This window comes from Phyllostomus hastatus, unplaced genomic scaffold (assembly GCF_019186645.2).
Source record: "Phyllostomus hastatus isolate PE091 unplaced genomic scaffold, TTU_PhHast_1.1 phas_contig_152, whole genome shotgun sequence".
NCBI lineage: Eukaryota > Metazoa > Chordata > Mammalia > Chiroptera > Phyllostomidae > Phyllostomus > Phyllostomus hastatus.
The window spans coordinates 16,543,989-16,569,860 of record NW_025333622.1 but is presented as its reverse complement, the minus strand read 5'-3'; the positions used below and the strand labels follow the sequence as shown (position 1 = coordinate 16,569,860).

Here is a 25,872-nt window from a genome sequence, read left to right as displayed (position 1 = left end):
CCTCATCGCTTAGTTGCAGTGTTTCTGCAGCTTTGAACTGTTCTTTCATTTGGGCCATTTTTTTGGTCTTGGTGCACCTGTTATGTAGTAAGGGGCAGAGCCTTACATGTTCACCACCAGGGCCGGGCAACCCACATTGCTGTGTTGTGATGCTGTATGTGGGGGAGGTGTTCAAGAGGGAACAAAGATGCTTGCTCAGCTCTCTGCCAGTTTTCAGTCACTTTCCTGGCTACCCATAATCAAATTGGGCCCTTCTGGTGCTGATTCCTGGGTGGGTGGGTTTGTGTACATTCTAGAACCCTGTGGGTCTCTCCAATGAACTCTCCTGTGAGGCTGGGAGTTTCTCTTGCTGGGTCCTCAACCCCCACAGGTTTTTTCAATCAGAGGTTTTGAGGCTTTATTTCCCAGTACTGGATCCCTGGGTTGTGCAGTCTGTCTTGCTCCCAAGTTGCTCTTCCCAGTTCATCTGCATGTGAATGTGGGACCACCCAGTCTACCAGCAGCCACCTTGTTTGCAGGTCCTCTCTGCCTGGCTACCCATCTCCACCCCTCCTACTGGTCTGGATGAATGTTTCTTCTTTAACTCCTTGGTTGTTGGACTTCCATGCAGTTCAATTTTCTTTCAGTTCTGATTGCTTTTTGTTTTTAACTTTGTTGTTGTCCTTTTGGTTATACAAGGAGGCACACTGTGTCTACCAATGCCTCCATCTTGGCTGGAAGACTAATCTGTAATCTCCTGAATTTTTTCCTCATTTAAAATTCTAGTACATATATTTATACATATTCCATTCTAAGCACTGTATAATCTGACTCCTATGCTAAAAAAAAAGAAAAAGAAAAGTCAGTAGGGGGGTTTGCTATGGATGCTGTGCAGGATCTTTTTTTTTATTATGATGCATTAATTTTCACTTAAGGAAAATTAAGTAATAGTATATAACTCTTAAATAGTGAGATGCTACTACTTTGATTTTATAATATACAGTAGCCTTTTTGCCCAATCCAGTTTCACTTTCTAAAGCTTCAGTTACTGCCCCCCCCCCATTAACTATGGGCCAAAAATACTAAATTTCAGAAATAATTTATAAGTTTTAAGTTGTGTGCTTTCCTGCTGTCCTGACTAGCGGTGTGGTGACATTTCACACCATTACATCCAGGGATGTGAATTATCCCTTTGTCCAGCGTCTCCACACTGCACACAGTACACACCCATTAGTCACTTAAGAGCATTCTCAGTTATCAGATTTCTGTTATAGTAGCACAGTGCTTCTGTTCAGATAACCCTTACTTTACTAATGACTCCAAAGTGCAAGAGCTGTGATGCTGGCAGTTTAGATATGCCAAAGAGATGCCGGAAAGTGCTTTCTTTAAGTGAAAAGGTGTATGTATAGGACAAGACAGTACATTTAAGGTTGACTATTCTGCAATTTCAGGTATCCTTTGGGGGTCTTTGAAAGGTATCCCCTGTGGATGGAAGGGGGTTTATGTATAAAGCCTAAAATTTAATTTTCTGGAGTTGGAGCACACTGCTGGTGTTACAGAACAGACCCGGGTTGTGGGACAATATACTATTACCAAATGGACCCTTCTTCTCCCAGGGTTCCCCTGTACCAGGTTTGCCTTGCCTGCCGCCAGGGAATTATAACTCTCAATGTCAGAGATTGGTAAAAAGTAAAGGAACTATTTATTCAAAAGTTATACAGACCTAAGAGTAATGACTTAATGTCTTCATTAAAATCCCAAAGTCCCTTAAAACACCCACAAATACACAGTCCTTCCTTCCTCCCTTTGCCCAGTCTGGGGTACCATATCTCAGGAAAAGAAGTCCATGGCTCAGGTTGCCTCTGGTTCTTCCCAGTAATTTGTGCTCCGCTGGCAGGCCTCCCTCAGTTCCCAGCACCATCAGCAGTGCTGCTGGGATCTCCAGTTCTCAATCCAAACCTGCATGGCACGTTCTCCTGGCCCAACAGCAAGAGTCCTTTCACCCCTTTCCTTCCCACAGCATCTCTCCTGCATTCTTCCAAACTGCTAAGAGAGAACTCTGTATCACTGCTACATCTTGCATTCCAGCTTCCTAAGCTTCAGCAAAGGGAGCCCCATAGCTGTGTGGTTCTCCCTCTTACCAAAGCTGCCTGGGTCCCCCTCCTCTCCAAAGCTGCATGGTTTTTCCTTGCATGGCTCCCACGACTGGGTTTAAATCCCAGTACCAGTCTTCCTCTGCAGCCCCATTTCTGACTCCTCCCACAATTGGCTACACCTGCCAGCATTCCCATGTTTTTCCAGCTTTTCTCAGCTGCCATAGTAAGTCCAGGCAGGTGTAGCCCCGTGGCATGGAGTGAGGCATGCCCAAGTTCTCACGCAGTTGCTGTAACCAGGGGAGCTGCCTCCCAGTTACATCCTGGGTGGAAGTCACTCCCATCTCCCTGGCTCAAAGCATGGCCACAGCTATTTAACATACCCATGAAACCAATCAAAAGTTATAGATGTGTTAAATGACCATTCCTGAGGTTATTTACAAAAATGTTGCTATGCAGAACAACTCTCAATGGCCCTGCTCCATGTGTCCCATCCCCCACTTCAGACTCGTGGGGGTGAGGACATCCCATATTTTTAATATTTCCTGGACACCCTGAGTTCTAGACCCCATTACAAATCCCTCTTTGGGGGGGGCCCTGGCTGCACCCTGTCATACTGGTACCATGGGATACTCTTAAATGATATTCACAATAGGAGATTTTGTTTGTTTGAGGTATTTTTTAAAATAATTTTTATTTTCAGTTATAGTTGACATATAATACTATATTACTTTCAGGTGTACAACCCAGTTTTAGACATTTATATAACTTACAAAGCGATCACCCCAATAAATTTAGTGCCCATTGACACCATATACAGTTATACAATATTATTGACTATATTTCCTATGCTGTACTTTACATCCCTGTGACTATTTTGTAACTACCAATTTGTACTTCTTAATTCCTTCACCTTTTTCACCCAGTCCCAAAACCCCCTCCTGTCTGGAAACCATCAGTCTGATCTCTGTATCTGTGTTTCTAGTCTGCTTGTTCATTTAATTTTGTTTTTTTAGATTCCACATACAAGTGAAATTATGTGGTATTTGTCTTTCTCTGACTTATTTCACACTCAACACAATATCCTCTAAGTCCATCTATGTTGTTGCAAATGGCAAGACTTCATTCTTTTTTTTAAATGACTGAGTCATATTCCATTGTATATATACATCAATTCTTTACCCATTCATGTATTGATGGACATGTACACTGCTTCCATATATTGGTTATTGTAAATAATTAAATTTAGTGCTTTGGGTTTCTTTGGATAAATAACATTGGAGGTTTTAACCTATGTACATTCAAGGACTGAACAGTCAGAAATCAGGAAGTAGAGAATTTATTTTTATTTCCACTAACCTCTAGGTTAAATGTAGCATTTCCTTCAATTATAAATATAGGCATCAAACCAGAGCACTTTCAGCAGTACCTATAGTATTGTTACCAGTAGAATTCAGAGATCTTTTTCAGAAAAAGATCTCTGTGGTATGATTTTACATCATGCTACAGTCTTTGCTGATATCTTAGAATATCTCATGCTTACCAGTACTTCTCCAGAAGTGTGATAGTTATTAGACCTATCACTAGTCCTTTTAATTCATGTGTTACATATATTGTAATATCACTATGCCTTTACTATTTTGATCATTGTGTTCATAGTAATCAGCTTACTTTATAATCCTGTCTGTTTTGTTTTATGCATTTAAAAATGTGATTCTGAGCAGGAGTCTCTGTGTTTTCAGGCACCGTTTCAGAGCCTGTAGTAGTTGCTGTAACTTCTCCCTTCCCTCCAAGCAAATCCACACCTCAGGGCAGGAAAACCTACAAAGTTCTGTTTTCTTTCTGTAAACTTGCCAGAGGGGAAAGAGGTGGGAGGAGCTGGGAGAAGGATGAAAAAGATGAAGGGAAATAAGAAGTACAGACTTACAGTTACAAAATAAATAAATCACAGGGATATAATGTACAACACAGGGAATATAGCCAATTATATCATAATAACTTTGTATGATTACAGATGGTTAATAGATTTATCATGGTGATCACATCGTAAGGTATATAAATGTTGAATAACTACATTGTACATGTGAAACTAATATAATATTGTGCGTGAACTATAATATTTTTTGCATTTTTTATTGTTGTTCAAGTACAGTTGTCTCTGTCACTTTAAGTTTTTTTTTTAAAGAAATATATTTGTTTTAATTTTTTAAAAAATTATGTCTCAAGGGTGCAGGGCTGCAAAGTAAAAAGGACAGATATTTTGAAATGAGATGAACTGGGTTGTAAAACAGGACCCTCTTCTTTCTGGCTTATTAACCAGAGCAAGTAATTTTATTTATATTAGCTTCAGTGTCTTAAACTATAAAATGTGACAACTAATATGCCCCTAGGTAGTTGTGGAGGAGGTTAAGTAAGGTAGTGTATGATGGTATAGTTTGGCACGTCGCAGGCATTCAAACATCATAGTTTTCATTAGTGTCATCATCGCGGTCCTCATAACAGTGTCAGGATGTTTCTCTTCTCCTCTCCTGCTCGGTAACTGTACCTACCCTCCCTACAGTGTCCAGGAGTCCAACCTGGGAAACCCAGAAGGCTTACTTATTGTATTAATAACATCTTGAAAGTACCTTTGGCTTGTTCAAAGCAAAATGTCTTTATTTTTTTTAATCTACACAAAGCATCTTATTTACCTATAATATTTTCTTCTGAAATACCTTGCCACATTAGTTTCCTAATATAACAAATTACCATAAACTGGGTGGCTGAAAACATTTATTCTCTATGTTGTAGAGGCCAGAAGTCTGAAATTAAGGTGTAGGCAGGTCCAAGCTCTCTTTGTGACCCTAGGGGAGAATCTTGGGGTACCTTGACTTATATGAGATGCATCATTCTGGTCTCTGCCTCTGTTCTCACATGGCTTTCTCCTTTTGCCTTTGTGTCCCTCTTCTTCTAGGACATCAAATATTCGAGTAGGACCCACCTAATCCAGTATAACTTCATCTTAACTCAATACCTTTGCAAATACTATATCTCCAAATAAGATCACTTCACAGGTGCTGGGGGTGAGGACTGCAACATATCTTATAGGAGGACACAATTCAACCCACAACACTTGCACGTAGACCCTATATATTTACTTTAGACCAGGTTTCTGAATGGACATATGCAACATCAGTTTGGGGGGTGTGTTTCATTTTTCCTCCAACTAGTAATTTAATCTCGCTGTGGCTTCAGCAAATGTTTTGAAGTGTCTAATGGGAGGTAATGAAATCTATCTTGTTTTTTCACTTTTGTAAAGAAAGGAATCCTATACAGGAAAACAAGATGTGTAGGGAAAGTACTTTAAAACTGTTAGAATGGTACTGAAAAGCAAGAGTTAAAAGGGCAGCCACTCCATTGAAAAGTCTGTTTACAAGCATTTATGACTTGGGTGTGAACTGGCCATTCAAGCTTAGAGAGCCTTGGATTGATATGAAGCTCAGGCTGCTGAACTGTGAGGAGAAGTTGACTGAACAGAGTTTTGGCCACTTATACCCCTGATTAGAGCATTTTAAAGGCAAGGAAAAAAACCCAAGAGAGCATGGATGTGGTCAACTGCTTGTTCCTTCAATGTGTCTGTGGGTCGCCGCTGCCTGTAGCCGAGTCCAGGGTAGGTTATGGCTTTTTAGATATTGTTGTTTGTTGTTGGTGCCAGGTTTGTGGTTCCCGGTACAATCGCACTCAAAGTGCATTCCCCAGAATGAATGTATATTGTATTTCAACAGCAGGTAAACTTTGCAAAAAGATTAGTCTTGGAGTATGCATCCAAGTTCACATTTTTTCTACGAGGAATGTAAGTCACTTCTGGCCAAGGATCACTGTCAGAATATGAGCTTAAAGTTGAGGGACTTTACATTGTTCCCTGCCTTCCTCCTTCCTTCTGTTCGTTTGCTAGGAGAAATTGGAGATTTAGTTTTATATATTCTTCTGTTAACTAGCTTTTGCAGTTCCTGGAACTTTGGTACCACTTGTATGTCTTCAGTGGGGCTGTGTATAGTTGCAGTGGAATTTGATTGGTTCTCAGGGGTGCTCCCAAGTGAGGCAGTAGCACTGAGGCAGGATGTGTTAAGGGACTACAGCTGGTAGCACCAGCTGTCCCCTGCTCTCACGGCCTCCATCACTTCCTGGACTGTGGCCTCAGAAGGATTTGTTTCCTGAATAGCTAAGACAACTTGTTTTACTTAGCCCATTTTCTTATTTTCTTTTTAGCATCAGTGAGGAAAACAAGTTGTAATGTTGCATAAGTGCAGACAAAGGCACATGCAGACTTGTAATCAGACTCTCATTGCCCATGATTTTGTTGAACTTCTGTTTTCTAGCATGTTGTTTCTGAACCTTTTTATCATAGGGTGATAATACAAGTGGGCTTAGTCTCATTGCTTGCTTAAACTGTCTGTGCCATTAGATGTGCTAATTTAAACTATCCATAATAACCTTTTTCTTATGTAATGCAAAAAATAATATTAACTTTTCTGTGACTTCTACCCTTTGAGGTTTATGCTTAAGGGTATGAGAATTAAAGTTGACAAGAGACAAATTTGCAAAAGAAAAGATAAATTTTTATTCCTATAGGTTAAGTGGGAGTTCACAGAAAAGTGTTACTCCAGAAAATGGTTAGGTTTTGGGGCTTATGTACCATCCTAATGAGGGAGAAGGGTGCTGATGGGAAAACAAGTAACTTTTTAGGAGAGACAAATGAGGCTGAGCAGAACTGGTGGGACATAGGATGGTTTTGTAACCATGCCTGTTTAGGTGAGGACTTCTGCTCAGGAGTGGTAAGAGTCCATCTTCTCTGGCTGGGAGAAAGAATGTCTATCCCAAAGGAGAAGATTTATGACAACTGAGTTCTTCTGTGGGTCCGTGCTTTTAGGCAGGTGAGGGAGTTCAGGAAGAAAATACCTCCAGCTCAAAACAGTTTTTAGACCACAGCAGTGTATTCTGGACCCCTTCAGTGGTGACTTGAAATAAAGAAAGCATCCCGGGTAGTAAGAGTCAGTAGGTAGTAAGGTCATTGATGATTGCTAGAACCCAGTGTTTTTTTGTTTGTTTGTTTGTTTGCTTTTGGGGTTTTTTTTTGTTGTTGTTTTTTGTTTTTGTTTTTAGCAAAGGTGAGAAAATTCTGTGGTATAGTGGGAACAGAAATTACCAGGCCCACATTTCAGTGTCTCTCTTGCTGCTAATTGACTGTGTGACCCTGAGCAAGTCATTTTACTTCCCTAGGTCACAGTTTTTCTCATTTGAAAAATGATGGGCACAGAGTGGAGTATCTGTAAATCCTTTCCTGCTTCCTTTGCTCTTCAACACACTTTTCATGGCATGAGATCTTAGGTAATTCTTAGATGCATTGGGTTGGAAATTTCAGGATCTGCATTTTAGGTCTCAGTTGCCATTGACTGGCAAGAGATGGGACTTCTCACCTGCAGTGCTCATGGGCGGGGCTGGCCTGGTCTGCAGCAGGGCTTGCTCTGCCTGCGCTGCAATCACATGACTTTTCTGGTTAATTTGGTTCTCTTCTGGTGCCTGGTTCAGCTTTTATTGTATTTTTAAATAATGTATAGAATGGAAGAACCAAAGGCACCTGGGCCCCCAGACCTGTGACTGGTGGCTCACAAACTGTGGTGAGCCCCTCTCCCTGCTCCCTCTGTAGAGCTCTGAGACCAGACTTGGAGGGGTCTGCTGAGATAGGTTATCTTCAGGCAAGGCTGACCAGGGGCTAGCAATTCTATGGCAGTGTTTTTTAAGAGCCATAATTAACTATAGCTAATAAAGGCTATCTTATCATTGTAGTATTTAATTCTCACTAGGACCCATTTTTTTTCCCCATTGAACAGTTACAGAAACAAACCCACAGAAGTTAAGCACCTTATATGAGGTTACAAAGCTAGCTAGGGGCCCAACCTGAGTTACACAGAAATCAGCTCATTTTTAAGCCTCATGGCTTTTTGTCTAGTATGTTGCACTGCCTCTAAAAAGTTATTTGAAAAATTAGAACATATTGCCTAATTTAGGATCATAGACTATCCAGCTGTGGTATTGTCTAGGCCCAGGGGTATCCAACCTTTTGGTGTCTCTGGGCCACACTGAAAGAAGAAGAGTTGTCTTGGGCCACACATTAAATACATTGTAACACATAATCACAAAAACATCTCATAATGTTTTAAGTAAATTTACTATTTTGTGTTGGGCCACATTCATAGCCATCCTGGGCCAAGTGCAGCCCACTGACTGCGGGTTGGACACCCCTGGCTCTAATCTGAAATCTGAGATCCTGAAAGGTCAACTGTGACTTGTCATAGCTCACACAGCTAGTGAGTAGCCTGATCTGGTTCTTTGAATCCTAGTTCAGTGCTCTCCCCTCCTCCCCATCAGTGAGTGTCAGGCCCAAGCAACACAGACCTAATCTTCTGAAAGCACCTTCTATTTTCTAACATTATTGCAAGACAATACCTTAGAGTAGCAGTGGGTAGCATTACACATTTATTCTTCTACTGGCAGACCTGCCTTTCCCCCCATGGTATTGTTATGCTTACTTTTGGTGACACTCCTACCTTTTTATTAACTCCTAATGATGCTGATTTTGAAAATATCTTATATCAGTCATCAAACATCACTATTAAACTTAGTTTTAATTTGACCTCCAATTAAAGATAGATTTGCTCATTTTAATCCACATTATCAGTTATGTCTGTTACACAAAAGAAACTTTTAAAAACAAGTAAATCTAGAAAGCCTTTGCGACAGAGCTGAAGGAGGGTGGAAGGGAATGTATATCTTGTTCTTTTTTAATACCTTCCTGGGTATTGGTGCTCACCTAATTTGTTCGAATTTGAAAAGGTTTTTACTGAGGAATCCTGGAGGCGGGGCTCATCCCTGGAGGAAGAAAGGACAGAGGCTCAGAGGATCTCAGTCTCCAGGAGGAGATGGGGCTCTGGGAGAAGGTCAAGGCCTCGACCACTCTCAGACTACGGGCAGCTGGCCAGCCGAAGTCTGTCTATTCCTGAAGACTCCATTGCTGTGGACCCCCAGAAGGAGGATATTGTGGACAGTGGCTACCAGCTGAGCATGGCCTCCATGGTGCCTGCAGGCCAGAAGGCTGCCTTGTGCTGCTCTAGAGGAGGCCAGAGAAGACGCCCCATCTCTGTGATAGGTGGGGTCAGCTTCTGTGGGAACAGCCAGACAGAAGCAATAGAGAATCTTCTAACCCAAGTAAGATCTGGTGTGCTCCCACCAAAGCCAGCAGAGCCCCCAGCTTCCTGGCCTCTGTTCTCCCCTGCAAACTGAACTGGACGCTTTCCTTTCACCTATTCTCACTCAGGGATGATGTCATCTCACAACCTTTCTTCCTGACTTTGCAAGCTATACTTATTAAAACTAATCAAAGACTAATCACCTGACACTTGGATGTGTTTTACTAATCTTCTGTCTTTTCTGGGATCTTGCATAATACATGAAATTAGTTTGCTGTTTATTCTAAATCATCTGAGATTTGAACAAGAGGAAAGTAGCAGTGCGTATTTAATGAGCTTCCTGAAAGAAAAAAATTCTTAAAAGAGAAAGCATCATTCACTGTTAACATGTAAAGATAAGAAATAAATAAAGAAGTCGATTTTTTAGGAGATAAGAAATAATTTTTTTCACCATTTTCTTGCTTTTGAGTTGTAGCTTTCTAACTGCTTTGACAATAGATTAAAATCTTAATATCATTTCCTTAGTATAATGTAGAAATTTAGCAAGTATTTGTCAATTAACCAAAAAGCTCTTTGAGGACACAAAACTTTTAAATAAAGGCCCTGTTTCTGTTATTTGATGAAACTAATACACCACCCATGGTCCAATGTTCACAGAACAGTACATGAGTAAGTGCCCAGTTTCATATTTTAAACTTGCTAGCTGATATCATAACCATAAAATTCTCTAAAAAGGAAAGTCTATATTGGTACAAGATTTTGTTTACATTCTGCCTGTAAAGCCCAATACAATGCCTTGTTTATATAGCAAACACTTAAAACACTCTCGCTTAATTGAATTAATTTGAATTGAATTCTTAAGGTAAAAACAAAATAAGTTGAAAAATACCAGAAACCTTTTGATGTGTTAAGAAGCACTACATGCCAGGAAATAATTCTGAACTAAAGCAAACTGTAATCTCTTAATTCAAAACACAGTATAGGGAAGATCAAAAGCATCTAGAAATCATTTCACTTTAAGGCATGAAAAAGAAGTATAGCCAGATAACTTTTGCACTGTAAGCTCATTGAGGGAACTAGGTGGAAAACCTAAGGAAGGCATGAACCAGCTTGGCCTTCGCAGTTATAGGGATTGTTAATATGGATGATCAAAAGGGCACACAGTTGATTTTATAGACCAGGGTAAATTTGCAGAAAACTAGCTCTTCTTTTAAACAAAGCCCTATTGTGATGTTAGTTTAGGTAAACAAAAATTGTAGTCCACAGATACTTCACTGGCATCTGCACACAGATGAGCAGGAGACCCAAGTGAGTAGCTGGGCTGCAAATGGCCACCCTGGCATGGTTTGGCACTGCTCCTACAAACACATCTTCTTAACCTTGTGACTCTGCATCTCTGTGAGAAAGCCACCACTTCCTAAATTTGCTTTTCCTCCTTTTAGCTGACACTTTGCTTTCACTGAGCATTGCCTATTGGTATGTTGTTGACAGAGAAGATGAAACGTGACTCTGTGAGGTAAGTAAGGGCCGTGGGTTGATACTGATTTGTTTAAACATCGGAATAATTTATTGCAATTGAGCCTCTGCAGCCTGAAGCTTTGATACCCTTTGGAGAAACCATATCTGTGAGTAGCTTCAAGGTGCGAATGCTGAGCTCCTTGCAGCTGTGCGTGCGAAGAGCTTATAGGAGCTGCCACTTCCTGGCATCTTTTCACAGCCTCTTGCTTTCTTTCTTAGCCTGCAGCCAGGCCTCCTGTGCCAGCTCACCAGGTGCCACCCTACAAAGCAGTTTCTGCCCGGCTCCGGCCATTCACATTTTCCCAGAGCACCCCCATTGGGCTGGACCGCGTAGGACGCCGGCGGCAGATGAGAGCATCCAACAGTAAGTCTCACAGGCTCTGGCTTGGGGTGTTCCTGTTCAGAAACTGGGGTGGAAGCCTCACTTTGACACTCTAGTTCAACTGAGGTGCCCAGCAGACTGTGGACTTCTGGACCAGGGTGTTGTTTGCCTGATAGTGAGGAAGGCTCATCTCAGGAGCTGGGCTTGTCGTCAGCTGTTCAAGGAGGGTGCTGTCTGGGAACTCTGCATCGTTACAGTGACCCTAATGGGGCACTTGCTCCTCTTATGATGTCTGTGTGCCTCCGTGTTCCTTCAAGAAGAGATCTGACCGAGAATGGAGTCCCAGTGATTCACCTTAACCTTTGTGAAGCTCTTTAAATGACCTCTGGATATTTAAGATTCACAAACTGTTTTGAACACTAAAGAATAGTTCTCTAATATAGTAGTTAATGTGTTATCATAGCACTTACCCACTTGTTGATTTTCATTAATACTGCATGTTTTGAGAATGATGTTTAAACTTCTAAAAAAACAACCTTCTGCTGCACTGGCATTTATGTCAGTGCCAGTCAGCCGGGTGGACTGTGGCGTGGTTCTGGGTGCTCTGGATGAGAGTAATAGCCAACATCTGCTGAGCACTTACATATGGCAGACAGCATCCGTGAGCTCTGATGTGTTCACTCGTGTGGTCTTCTTAACTCTGTGCTATGGTGGATACTATTATTGTTCTCATTTTACAGATTGAAAAGCCCAGAGATAAACAGGTAAACTACCCTAAGTAACTCACCCATGGAGTGGCAGAAATGGGCATAATCAGTCAAACTGAATTTTCAGTACAAGGCCCATGTTTTAAGCACTGAACTATGCTGACTATTTAAAGAAATGCCTTAGACTATTAATGATTGCAGCTTTAATTGCTTGATTTACTGTCATACTTTTAAAAACGAGTATCATGTGGTGAGTATGAGAGTGGTGAACTGGGCGGTAGGAAGCCTAGACCTGAGTTCTGATTCCCTGCCGCTAGCCCACCGTGTGGGCAAGTTCTTCCCATGAGGGTGGTGAATGAAGCTGTATGAAGGGAGAGGTTTAAATAAGGTTTTTTCAAAAGACTTGAGAGAGACGACCATTTCAAGGAAAGGGTGTGGGGAACCAGGATCGGTGAGAGAAGGGACTGGAGAACAAAGATGTGTGGAATCAGTGCTCAAGGGAGGCATTCTAAAGACAGGGATAACAAGAAGGTCACTGATGGATCTGACAGGAAGTTGTTGAGATGGTTGTCCTGGGAGGGCCAAACAAAGTGTAAGAGGTCAGAAAATTGGTGAATGATGAAGAACTATTACCACCCTTAAGAATGTTGCCATAGTATCTGATTCATGTCACACATATTTGGAGGAATCAGGGCTAGACAGAGACAAAAGGCAAAGAAAAATTAAATGCCAGCCCTGACCTATGTGGCTCAGTGGGTTGGGCATCATCCTACAAAGTGAAAGGTTGTTGATTCGATTCCTGGTCAGGGTACATGCCTGGGTTGTGGGCCAGGTCCCAGGTTGGGGGCGTGTGAGAAGCAACCAACTGATGTTTCTTTCACACATTGATGTTTTTCTTCCTCTCTTTTCCTCTCCCTTCCATTATCTCTAAAAATAAATAAATAATTTAAAAAAAAAGAAATTAGATGGGAGCTAGAGTTTGAGGAAATTTGTAAACATCTCAAGCCCAGATGTACAAGAGAGAGCCTGATTCTAGGAAGTATGCCTGTGACTCCTCCTGTCACAGGTGCTTTTGTCATTCTCTCAGGGGAATCGGGTGAACACCTCAGATTCATTACTCCCCTCATTCATGGTCACTAGGTCCAGTCCTTAGCATCCCCCTGCTTCTCAGGCTCTGTAACTCTTACTCTCAGCAGCTGCTCCTCTCCCATCACTTTCTTGGGCTGGACTTTTATACATTCTCTGATCAGAGCTACTGTTCACATTCAACTCTTGCTTTGTTATTTCCTTGCAAACTTTCCTCACCATCATTGGAACAAAGTCCTAGTTCCTTAAATGAGTTTACAGGTTTCTCTGCAACCCCAGTCTAATGTCCCATCTATTTCTCTCATTTCTCTTGTCCGAGCTTACCATTCAGTGTTCCCACTGTCTACTCCAGGCTCTCATGCTCCCTTTGCTCCAGTTTGCCTAGAATTTCCTTCTTTTCCTTTACCATATGTCTGTGTCTTTCCATTTGAAATTCAAAACTCATTCCCTGTCTACCCTTGGCAACGAAGTAAATTTGTTGTCATACTCCTACAAAGCAGTTCAGCCACAGGTTTCATGTTCATTCTCCCTGATCCAGGCATCAACTTCTGGTGATGTATTGTGAGAAAGTTCTTCAAAAGGAGAAAAAAACTGCATGCAAAGAGGTTCTCCACAACATCGTTTGTGATAGCAAAAAGTTGAGCGGTGTCAATGTCCAGCTATAGTGGACTATTGAGTTGAAGTCACAGATGGGTGACTACTTCCAAATAGTTAGTTTACAACATAATTAGGACAAACAAGTAACAGCATGAAAAAGGAATGCTATAATTTTAGAGTGAGAAAAAAAATGGAAAGAAAATTATACGTATATTAGTTTGCTAGGGCTTCCATAACAAAGTACCACAAGCTGGGTGGCTTAAATAGTAGAATTTCATTGTCTCAGTTCTGGAGGCTGGAAGTCAGATCAAGATGTTGGCAGGGCTGATTCCTTCTGAGGGCTGTGTGGGAATCTGCCAGCCTCTATGTGAAGGTGAAAACAGTGTGGTTAGGGTGCTAGGACTGGAGGTGATTTTTCCTCCAACCCAATATACATACAAACTGCTTCTTTCTGTACTTTCTGTGTTGGCTTTGTTTTGATTTTAGTGTTCTTTTCTCAAGGCAACAAATGAGTAGCTTAAGCAAAAAGAAAATTCACTGGAAGGGTGTCAGGTGTTCCCAGAATTGATAGGATAGGTGGAGAGCCAATCTGGAAATGTGTCAATCTGGAAATGGATGCCAGTCAGGGTTCCTTCTGGGAACCAAGGAACATAAGGGAAGGAGCCAAAGAAGGTGTGTAGCAGGACTCTGGCTGTAGTGCTACCCCTGGGAATGAGTGAAGGCCAATCACTCCTTCTGTCCTGGGATAGAGGATTCAACTCACAAAGCTTACTGACGTGTCCACCTCCTGGTGGCACTGGAACAGGGAGAGGTATTGGATGCCTCCAGGGACCCCTTGACTTTTGTATTAGAAAGCAGGTGCATGGAGACCCTATCCACTAAGGTGGAACACAGTGGAATGAGGTCCTTTCCCTGAAGAAAGTCCAGGTGGTGTTAGAAGTGGAAATAGATTCTGGACTGGTACTCCATTTGTTCATTCCCACATTTAATAACTATTGAGTATGTACCATGTGTCAAGTAACAGCAGTGAAAAAAACAAAGTCCCTTAAATCACTTACAATCTAGTGAGGGTATTAATAAATTGGCTGGTAATTGTATAACATGGCAGGTAATGCTGTAAAGAAAAATAAAGCAGGGTAGAGAGTATTCATTTTTAAAAGAACATTATTCTAACATGATGTACCTTTTCCCTATATAATTAAAAACTGTCTCCTTCTCCAGAGGGAGATAACCCAAAGGCTCATCAGCTACTGAAAACATTTCCCAGTAATATTCACTACTTCTCCATGCCTATTGGAAGGTCTGTTTAAGTTTTATACCCAGAAGTAAATTTAAGCAATGCACCCTTATCATAATGGGAAGAGGTAAGAGAGAAAAGGTGTTCCCAAGTAGAAAATAAGTAGAAAATATAAGTAAACAGTATGTACACATACACAGTTCCACAGAAAGGGGGTTTGTCTTGCCTTGGGTCACAAGGCCATATGTGCCATTTTTTACTTTGCTCACTGAGTTGCCCTTGCATGCTGCCCTTGTACTTGACACTGCACTGTCCTTTGCCAGCTGACGTGGTCCAAACTTTTACTTTGTAGGTTTCCAAGCTGTTAGTGGTCCTGTTTGCATAGAATGGCCACAATCTCCTCCCCCCCCCCTTTCAGTTCATCAAAAATCAGTCTACAAAAAATGTGTAGAGCATCAACTATGCACCAGGCACTAGTTTCACCATTTGGAAACCAGCAGAGAATAAAGCATCACAAAAAGTTTACATTCTAGATTTAAACAGATTCAATAAGTCAATCAATAGCATTATCTCAGGCACTAATGACTGCTCTGGAGAAGATGAATGTGGGTAATGTGGTAGAAAGCAAGTGGAGCAGGAGTGGCAGAGGGCGACCTAATGCTCTAAAGAGGTGACATTGGTGTGCGGGCTTGAAAGGTGAGCAGGATATAAAGGTCTTAGGGAAGAGAGTGCCCAGTGGAAGGAACATCAGAGGACTACATATAGGCAAGAACTTGATGCATCTGAGGGTCAGGGAGAAGGCCCGAGTGACTGGAGCACAAGTAACAAGGGCAGGAGAGGAGGGCATTGCATCCAGGAGGTTGTCTGTGGGTAGACAGAAAGGGCATTGCGGGTCCCAAGAAGGAGTTGGGTTTATTCTAAGTGAAACGTGAAGCCACTGCCAGCAGGGACATGGCATGTTCTGACTCCCACTTTAGAGAGGACACATAGTCTGAGGAAGAAAAGGCAGAAGAAGGGGACTGATTTGGAGGTCATTGCCTTAGTCCCATTGAGAAACAATTGTGACAGTGACCACAAAAGACATCTATGTGTTCCTTGGGTGCTCATTTTTCCAGCGCACAGGGAGCTTACCATGGCCAGCCTTGGATCTAACCTAGTAGTGCCAAACCTGTGAATTCTGGCAGCAGTGCTTCTCCCTTGGGGGAATAAATTTAGTTTTGACAGAGCAGAGTTAGTGGATGGGAATAATATATTTTGCAAATATATTATTAAGTAACCATAAGAAATATGCCTTGTGTTTATCCTTTGTTTCTGGCTCCTTATATTCTGTCTACAAGTGATCATCTCTACATCAGTCAGTGAGTCAGAGCACTCTCCCCATCCAGGACAGCACTACAACCTCAAGACATGTCTCCAAGCTGCCTTTCTAACTTGGTTTTAATTTTGCCATTATTAAGTCTGGTATGATTCCATGCTTCTGGGTGACGTAAACAAGAAAGCTAACAGCACTCGTGGGCACGGGCTTATCACCACAACCCCCTCACTGGGGAATCCTCAGGTAGAAGCAGTGCTGTGTGAGATGCCATAATAATGTATAAGATCTTTAGCAAGATTCTAACAGAGGTCTGACAGGTAAGGAAAACAAATCCAAATCTAGAGTAAGTGGCTTTTCCAGTAAGGACAAATCATCTACTCCTCTATTACAAAAAGGGTCCATTATAATCAACTTTCTACAAGTAGATGTCTGGTTCCTTGAAGGAACCATATCATTAACTTTGTTGAGGGGGCATCCTGTGGTGTTCAGCCCAGGCTTGGCATTCATTTCTGCCACCATGGCCATTTTTTTAGCCCACCAAGTAAGCATGAAAATGACTAGGAACAAGGATGGATATTTGCAGAATAGGATATAATGTGCATACAATTATTCAGCAGCCTTTTCTGCAATAGGATTCACATAGGACACACTGGGCATTCACATAGAACAGACATTTTCTCATGTTTTGAGTGTACTCTGATAGATCTAATCATACTCCTTCCCTAAACCAGTCCATTGCCATTTTGTTCTTTTGTTGCTATTTGCTGGTAACCATGAATTCACAAGCTAAATCCCTCCTAAAGCTATTTCTCCTGTTAGTCAGAAAGCATTAGAAAGAGTATTGCTTAGATTTTACTACTAGGGTTTTCCCCTGCCTGGGGGCACAGTTACCAGGTAAAGGGCAGAAGATCCCTTTGGGAAAGGCTGGAAGAAAGTTGTAATGTTGGGATACCTACCCCCAGGTTACCTAAGTCTGGGAAGCAACTTAGATCTGGGAGCTAAGTGAGGGCCTTGATTCTTTACCATGGTTTAATCCAGGCTTCTCCCCAGATTTGGAGGTTTCCTACTACAAAAATCAAGTAATACTTCAATGGAGTTACTTATCAACTTTGGGCCTAGGGACCCTGTGGTAAGTTAAGCACAGACCATTCCAGTGAGTGAGCTGGCCCTGCTGCCCATTACTGAAACTTGTCCATTTTTCCTGCCATGGATGCCCCACCTCCATGGAGTTCCTTGACTTCATTGCAACAGAAGCATCTCTCACGGGCTTCCCTTGCCTAGAGAGATTAGCAGCACATGGCCTATAAAAGCCCAGGGAGGGCAAGTACATGGTAGACCAGCTCTAGCTCTTCTGTATCCCTGGCTCTGCACTCCTGCCTTTCCATAAGCCAAGAGCTGGCCCTTCAGCTGCCTGAACTGTGGACCAGTACTGGGTCCAGGTTTACACCCCAGCAAAGTGCTGGGATGAGTCCTACTCCATCAGTCCATGTGGTGAATGCAGAATCTCTGGTAGATGCCACCCAAATGAATAAATTTGGTTTAATCTAAATTATGTTTGGTAAATAAAATATGTGAAACTTATTTGGATTCTGACCAACAAATTAGCTGTAAAAAAGATTATTGTCAGATAAGTGGGGAAATTTTTACATGAAGGAATTATTGTTGATTTTGTTAGTTGGGATAGTGTAACATTTCAATCCTTATTTGTTATGGGTGCATATTAAAATATTTTTGTATGAAATGATATGTGGGTGATTTGCTTTAAAATAGTACAAAAAATAGTTGGGAAAAAATTGGTAAAATATTAGTAATTGTGGACTCATTATATAATCTCTCTACTTTTGTGTTTATTTGAAATTTTCCACAGTAAAGGCATTTTAAAAATGAATGTATGTTTCCTCCTCTTTGGTCACATGCTCTCAAAATGTCCAAATCAAGAAATGCCCACAACTATATTTTTTCTCAAAATGTAGAAATTTGAATACTAGTAATTTAAGTTAAGAAATGAAGACCTACTTCTCATGCGAAAGTGAGCTCTCTGTCTTCCAAACTTTGCACCACTGTACTGTGGACTTTTCTGGCACTCGTTATTTCTCTCTTGCTTCATTTGGAGTATTTGTCTGATCAGTATATCTAGTAGATCTTTTAGCTGGCCCATATCGGCTGGGAAGAGAGGTCACATGGAACGGTGCTCAGTAATGGTTATCGACTGCATGGGTGTGGTACTGAAATAATAGATCCCAGATCATGAATCACAGTGGCACTTACGTGTTTTTATAAACCTCATGGATGGCAGGCTGCCAACCTTTAGAAACCTTATTGCTTTATTGGTGATGGTGTTTGTGCCCTGAGTCTTAGAAGAATGTCTATACCATGGTAACATTCTCTTATACAATTGCCTTTATTGCCTTTGCTTTCTTTCATGAAGCTTTTCTCTTGCATTGAAGCCAACTTATTTGGTTACAGCCTACTTGTAGTCCTAATGTTCCCACACTTACTTTGGGTTCCTGCCATACTGTCTCCCTCAACTAGTCTATTTTGATCAGAATTCAAATTTGATTGCTTTTCAAAATTCTCATTCTCATGTCTCCTCATTCTTCTCTTTCTACCTCCTACCCATGGAGCTCAGATTAGTTTGTGCATTTAACGTAAACCAAGTGATGATCTGAATCGTCTCCTAGAAAGGAGGGCACCTAGTTTCCACAGCTGTCACACATGAGAGGCCCTTTACGGACCACAAGCAGGGCAGTGAAGTTGGTGGAGTAAGGTATGCCATTTAACGATGATCAGCTGTTACATTTTTAGAAGCTTTCAGTTAGTCTGTATTTGAGTATTTGAGTAACTATATTCGAGTACTTTATAATAATTCCAGACAACAGAGAAGAGAGGAGAAAAAACAACCAGGTTAGGTACAATAATAATAAAATATAAAAAATAGAGAAAATGATTTTCTCAGGAGGTACAAACAGGACAAGTTGACATACTTAGACTGTTTATGGCTTTAAAAAATATTTTTAAATTACTCAAATTAGTGCCTGATTTTATTTTTTAAATATCTACATTTTAATTTCTTATGACTATAGTCACTTTAAAAAATTTTCAATTACTGTTGACATGCAATATTATATTAGTGTCAGGTGCACACTGTACTGACTAAACATTATGTAACTTACAAAGTGATCACCCCGGTAAGTCCAGTGCCCAACGGATAGCATACATGGTTATTGCAATACTGTTGATGATTTTTCCCTATGCAGTACTTTACAACCCTGTGACTGTTTATAATTGACAATCACTTTTTGCAAGTTAGCAAAGAGAATCAAATTAAAGCAGCCTAGCCCTATTGTGACCTGGGCCAGAATTGCTCAGTCTTCAGCAGAATAATGTAAGAATTTAAGTGCAGTGGGATTATGAGACTCTCAGTCATAACCACCTATCTACATTTTTCATTAAGAAGCAACCAGAAAACAATTCAGTCTTTAAAGGCATGATATATGTGAAGAACATTTTGATCTACAAAGGGCAGGATAACCGCAAGGATATGTGCTGGTCAGCCTATCTGGAAAGCATATCAGGAGCTGGCCAATGATTGGTGCAAGGAGGAGCTGTTTGGAAACCTACTCTGAAGTTTTAAAAAGTTGGTTCTGCTGTCAATAAGAAAGCAAGTGAAAAATATTACAGACTGCACTTGGTCATTAATTTTACCAGGGTCTACCACTTAGAATACAGGACATGTTTGGGACTAAGATACCTTAGAAATTTCTAAAGTAAATTACTTAGTGTTAAGAAATCCAAAATACTACAATTTTCCTTTTGCCACGGGAACAAAGAAATTGGGGACTATTTTAGAGCAATGTTTAACTCTAAAAAGGGTGCTACCACTGAAAAACTCCCAGCTTCCCTACAGTTAACAGTCTGCTTTTTCACTGTACATATCCGTGCAAGCCTAGAGATGAAAGCTAGAGCATATGCTAGTTTTCTCCAGGAACAGCTTTGGGGGTGGGCCCACTGGCCATTACAGTCTGGCCATAATTCTGATAACCATCTACAAACTGCCTGTAGCACTGGCTTCAGCCCAATGAATTCAAGCTCAGTCAGCCCTGTCTGTGACCTCTCCTCCTTGCAGAGCCGGGTGCATTCTTGCAAGAGTGTCCCCTCCGAGGCTTACTTAGCCTGTGATTGGCCAGATGAACCCACAGGAACACTGGGAACCCTCCTTGCTGAACCCATGACCTGAAAAGCCCCAGTAAAAAGTCAGGGCGTGGCAGCCTCTTGGGGGATTTAGAAGGCTCATCTGAAACCAAGGCTAGTGCAACCGCCATCTGTGCCCCTCAGGGCCAGTCTCAGGAGCCTATCCAGCTGGAGTGAGGTGGCCTCCTTCCACGTCACTGTGTGCACAGAGGGCTGACCCCACAACTTGCCTCCACAATGCTGCTATCCCTGCAGCACCACCCCGTGATAGCCCATGATTTTACTGGCTTTCATCTGGTAAATATTTCCTATACAGATTCAGGGTTGGTTTGTCAAAAGTGGGGGAAGGGTTTTGACTTAATCTTTAAAGCCCAGCAGTTTCAAAGTATAATTAGAGGTTATCACTTAGGAGTGACACTCTTTCCATGTCTGCAACTCTGTTTCAATTCAATTGTGCACTGACATGTGCACAATGAAAAGGCTCATCAGACTTTTTCATAAAATGAAAAACATTTCCTATGTATGTATTTACTTACTCTTCTCCACCTAGGAACTAGTATAGGTTTTAAAAGCAAGTTTACTCATACTTGTGAAGTCAGTAGGCCTATTACAGGGCAATGATACAGGATGTGGGAACATAAACAGTGGCATTTCACAAAATGCCAAAGTTGCTCTGAAACCTTCATTTTTTCTTTTTCTGTTTTTTTAAAGATTTTATTTATTTATTTTTAGAGACGGGAAAGGAGAAAGGAAGAGAAGGAGAGAAACATCAATGTGTGTTTGCCTTTCATGCGCCCCCAACTGAGGACCTGGCCCACCACCCAGCCATGTGCACTGAGTGGGAATTGAACTGGTGACCCTTTGGTTCCCAGGCCAGCACTTAATCCCTTGAGCCACACCAGCCAGGGCTGAAACCTTCTTTTAATGTGTCTTTGGTTTAGGCGATACTTTATCTGTACTATTCCATTTAACAAATATAGATGATGCTGTATGATGTATACATGTGTCCTGTTTAAGTGAGGCACTGTGAATCTCCAGAAGCATAATGCCATTATGACAATGCAGGAGTGAAGTGTAAATGGGGGGCATGCAAAGCAGGCCTGGGGCGTCCCAGACTTCCTGGAGAAAATGGCCTCACCATTGAGATTTGAAGGATGAATGGGAGTTAAATTCAGTATGTTGATAAGGAGGGTGTATTCCAAGCTAAGGGGAACAGTGTATGCAAAGGGCAGAAGCCACAGAAAGGAGAGCACATTTGAGGAGAGGGGAACCCAACAGAAATGGTCTCAACCCACCCACAGGCTCATCAGACTAAAGACATCCTCCATGTGCAGACAAGCCAGGCTCAGCCGAGTGCTTGCTTCACTAGGCTACTCACTGGCTGCTGCTATGGTGTGTTGAGCTCTATCCTTGCCCAGAGTCAAGGGCAAGGACATGGCCTTCATACCTCTTCATGGCAGTTGTATTATTACAACTATGGAAGTTACTTAACTGTATAAACAAATGAAATGTAAATATAAGACTGAAAAGGGGCAGGTGTCTGTAAAAAAGACATTGAATATTTTGGAGAGATTCAATAAAAGTGAGTTGCTAAAATAAGTCTTTTTCTGTCTAATTAGAAGAGAATTGAGAGATGTACAAAATGGAAAAATCAAAGAATCTGTACTCAGACTGCTTCCCAATTGTCTCTGGTTATTACTGTATTTAAAAGAAGCTAGAACTGGAAAGCACAGTTGACCCATTCTGGGTATGGCCTGTGCAAGAAAGAATGCAGGATTCTGGTCCTGTATGTTTTCAAGTTAACCTGTTAATGGCACAAGTGTGTGTATCTTTTTTTTTCAGATTTAAGAGTTTTAGGTAGTCTGATCACACCTGGTGGGAGGACCTGCACCGTAGGCAGCTGAAGCAGGATGAATAGGAGGGGAAGGGCTGAAGGGCTGAGAGGTGGTCTAGACTAGAGATCAGAAGGAGCCTGCCCATTCAGGGCCTCCTGTTCAGGGGACTTTGTCTCGGGGGCAAATGGGGGCTACAGAGGACTTTGAGTGGAGTGAGATAATCAGGTTTTCATTTTAGAAACATCACTGGTTAGATGGTGGCCCTACCTAGAGACGGGAGGAGTCTGTTGCTTAATCAAGGGAAGAGAGCCCTGAACCAGAAACAAACTTGGAGGTCAAGCTAATTGTCTAAATATTTTGGGTGCTGATATCCAGATGGCTGAGTTTTGGGACACATAGGAGGAGAGTCCACAGAAGGGGCACTTAGTCCTGTTCCAAGGAAAATGAATTTGAGGAGCAGGTGGGACAGCTAGATGGAGGTGTCATCACCCCACCCTTGACCATAGGGTCTCACTTGAGGAAGGAGACCCAGTCTAGAGGTGACGATTCAGAAGTCATTAGCAAATGGATGATTACTCCTAAAGCTATAGGATGGAATGTTATCATCCCAGGTGTGTGTGAAAAATGGGAAAAGTATAGACAATTTGGGGGGACCATTGAAGGAAAAGACGTCCACAAGAAGATAGAGAAGGAATGGCCAGATAGGTAAGTGGTGTCAGAGGAAGCCAGGGAGCTGGCTTTAGGGAGGGAATGGTGGGTAATGTCAAATGTGACCAGAGCCAAGTTAGATACTGATTAAAAAGTATCCATTGGATTTAGCAGCCAGGAGTGTGTTGATCTTGACCAAAGCAGTCTGGTTTCACCAGGAGGGCAGACCCAGAATGCAGTGGGAGGGTGTCTGCAAGGTTATGGGCAAAGTTAAGATATTAAGTTTTAGTATAGAGGTATCTATTTTGCTTATCTGAGTAGGTTTTCTGATTTTTAGAGCTGGAAATTTCCCATAAATCCTAGGACTAAATAAAAATGATTTTTTGCTACCATATTAAAAATTATTTTGGCTTTATTTTACTGTATCTAAAAGCTCAACATCATTGTCTCAGTGTTTATCTTTATGCGATATTTTTGAAAGAAGCAGTAATGTTAAATATACACCAGAAAGTTTTATTCTTTGATTTTTGTTATGATGCAATATCCCAACATTTAGTAAGTGGGAGAAATTTAATCCTAAATGTTTCTGCCATTTCAACTTTGGTTTTTAAAAATTAAATAAATTGTAAGAAATTACTGAAGCATATTTTTTGAAAAGTCTTGCAACAAAGTTAATAAAGTTATTTAAACACTTTAGATTTATTTTTTACTTGGTCAAAACAAAGAAAGTAGGTTTTTCTCCTTTGCCTGAGGTATTTTTGTTGTTGTTGTTGTTTTGTTGTTGTTGATTTTACTTCTAGTTTGTTGGCAAAAGCAAATTTACTCACCAATAGTTCAGTTAAAAACATATCAGAATAGCTCTGGCTGGTGTGGCTCAGTGGATTGAGCATCAGCCTGTGAACCAAAGGGTCGCCGATTTGATTCCCAGTCAGGGCACATGCTGGCTTGTGGGCCAGGTCCCCTGTGAGGGTGTGGTGAGAGGCGCATGAGAGGCAACCATACACTGATATTTCTCTCCCTCTTTTCTCCCTTCCTCCCCCTCTGTCTAAAAATAAGTATATAAGATCTTTAAAAGAAACAGATCAGAACATATTTCTGGTTTTTTTCTTTAGCATGATCAATAGGATAATGCGTTACTAATACTTGATAGTTAGACTTAATGAATTACAAAAGAAAGGGGAGTCATACAGTGATTATGGCATCATGTTATTCTAATTATTGGTATAAAAATTAATTTTCTTATTAACAGAGCTTTGGGTAAAAAAAAAAACAAAACACAGTTGACTAGCTCTTTGAGCCAGTGGGCAAGATGCTTAACTGAAAGTCTCAACGTCCTCTTCTGCCTAGGAGATATCAACGTTCTCTACCCACAGATAAGGGAGAATGACCTGGTACACCGTGAGCGTGCAGGTAATATTAGCTGCCATCATGAAGAACAAAAGGGCAGCATGAATCAAATACATAGGGAACAAGGGCAGCAATGACAGTGGGCCATATTCACAGCCAGAGTTCTGAGTTACCTGTTTAACTACACTAACCAGCAGTTTAACTTTATTGAGTCACTTAATCTAAGCCCCAGAGCACCAGGAGTATATACAGAACAATAGTCTGTTATTATTTTATTACTATCCCAATATAGGTTAAACAAATTTAAAATGCATACACTCAAATTATTAGGGGAAAAAAACCTCAATTGAATATTTTCTGTTGATTCTCTTGACCCAAAATTTCAGGCTTTATGTAAGGATTTTCTAAAGATCCAGAGAGTCCACTAAATTTTTTGTTCAAAAGAAATAAAAAAAAAAGAAAAGCAATCTCAGGTTAAGTTGTGGGTATGACTCCTTGAAGTTATTTTAAACACATCAGAAAATATTTTTGTCTGATCTCTTATGTTTGTTTTTGGTTTGTTTTGTTTTTAATATTTTATTCATTTTTAGAGCAAGGGGAAGGGAGGGAGAAAGAGAGGGAGAGAAACATCAGTGAGTGGTTTCCTCTCACATGCCCTCTACTGGGGACCAGGCCTACAACCCAGGCATGTGCCCTGACTGGGAATCAAACCAGCGATCCTTTGGTTCACAGGCCGACACTCAATCCACTGAGCTACACCAGCCAGGGCTGATCTCTTAGATTTGGATTATCTTTTTCTGCATTTGGTTTTCAAAAGTTTTCTTTCAATAATAAAGCAGAGAAACTATGAAATCAGATCTTCTTTGCTTATCACCTATTGAGAGTGATCACAACAAAGTTCTTGGGAAAGCTGGTTAAAGAACTGGTGACGTAGCTCAGGTGTCGACATCAGGGGTCTGGTCTAGTGCTCATTTCCCTTCCATGTCCTTCTTAATACTCTAATACCAAGGAACACTGGCATTGGCCGTATTTATTTGTGAAACAAGATAATTCAGTTCACTTGTCTTTAGGCAAGTACCTGCACTAAAAGTGTGTTCCTGACTGCAAACAAAACACACAATAAAACCACTGTCTTCTGGCTGTGCTGTGAGGCAGGTGTAGGCTCCACAGTCAGAAGAGTGGAAATTATGAAAGGGTTCCATATACAGAAACCAGTATTACAAATAAAGTGCTTAGCATTTTCCAGCAAACTCTTGAAATTATCTTTGAACAGTTAAAATATTCTCAGTTCTAAAACTTGTATTTGTTCAAATCTTTCTGAGCTACTAGAGTCTTCAAAACATCATGTGTCTGATACTAAGTTTCAGATATTGAGTTTTTAAAGTCAGAGGAAGGAAAGCAAGAGATCTAAACATCTAGCAAACAACCACCTAGTGCCCATAATCTGTACATCTTACTGGTTTTACAAACAAGGAATCTAACACTTAAAAACATGCAGTAATTTTTCCTCTCTCTGCTAAGCAAGATTTAAATCATAGAGTAGAGCTGGCATTCTGATCACATCAGATTAACTCAAAAGCCCAGATTGATTCCCATTCCACTCACTATCGCTCAGGTGCTGGGCGTTTCCATCACAAAACACAAAATTATTCCATTTATGTACACAAAAATATACCTATTTAGCAGCTTTAAAAGCCACACCTATGTAAAACTGTTATATGCCAATTATATCTCATTTTTAAAGATCACACTTTAACAATTGCCTTTTATT

General features: G+C 41.1%; 1 protein-coding gene across 3 annotated transcripts in view; it reads left to right on the top strand.

Annotated features, from left to right (window-relative positions):
• Positions 1-25,872, top strand: part of SPATA13 (spermatogenesis associated 13) — a 160,714-nt gene that overhangs the window by 101,606 nt on the left and 33,236 nt on the right. Inside the window, exons 1-3 of one of the 3 annotated variants that reach the window (XM_045830429.1) lie at positions 5,638-5,721; positions 8,946-9,317; positions 11,036-11,180. In XM_045830429.1, coding sequence (XP_045686385.1) covers positions 5,653-5,721; positions 8,946-9,317; positions 11,036-11,180 — 586 coding nt within the window. In that variant the 5' untranslated portion in view covers positions 5,638-5,652. Of the gene's footprint in view, positions 1-5,637; positions 5,722-8,945; positions 9,318-10,748; positions 10,815-11,035; positions 11,181-25,872 lie in introns of those variants that run through there. The other 2 variants (XM_045830428.1, XM_045830432.1) reach the window with 2 other exon arrangements.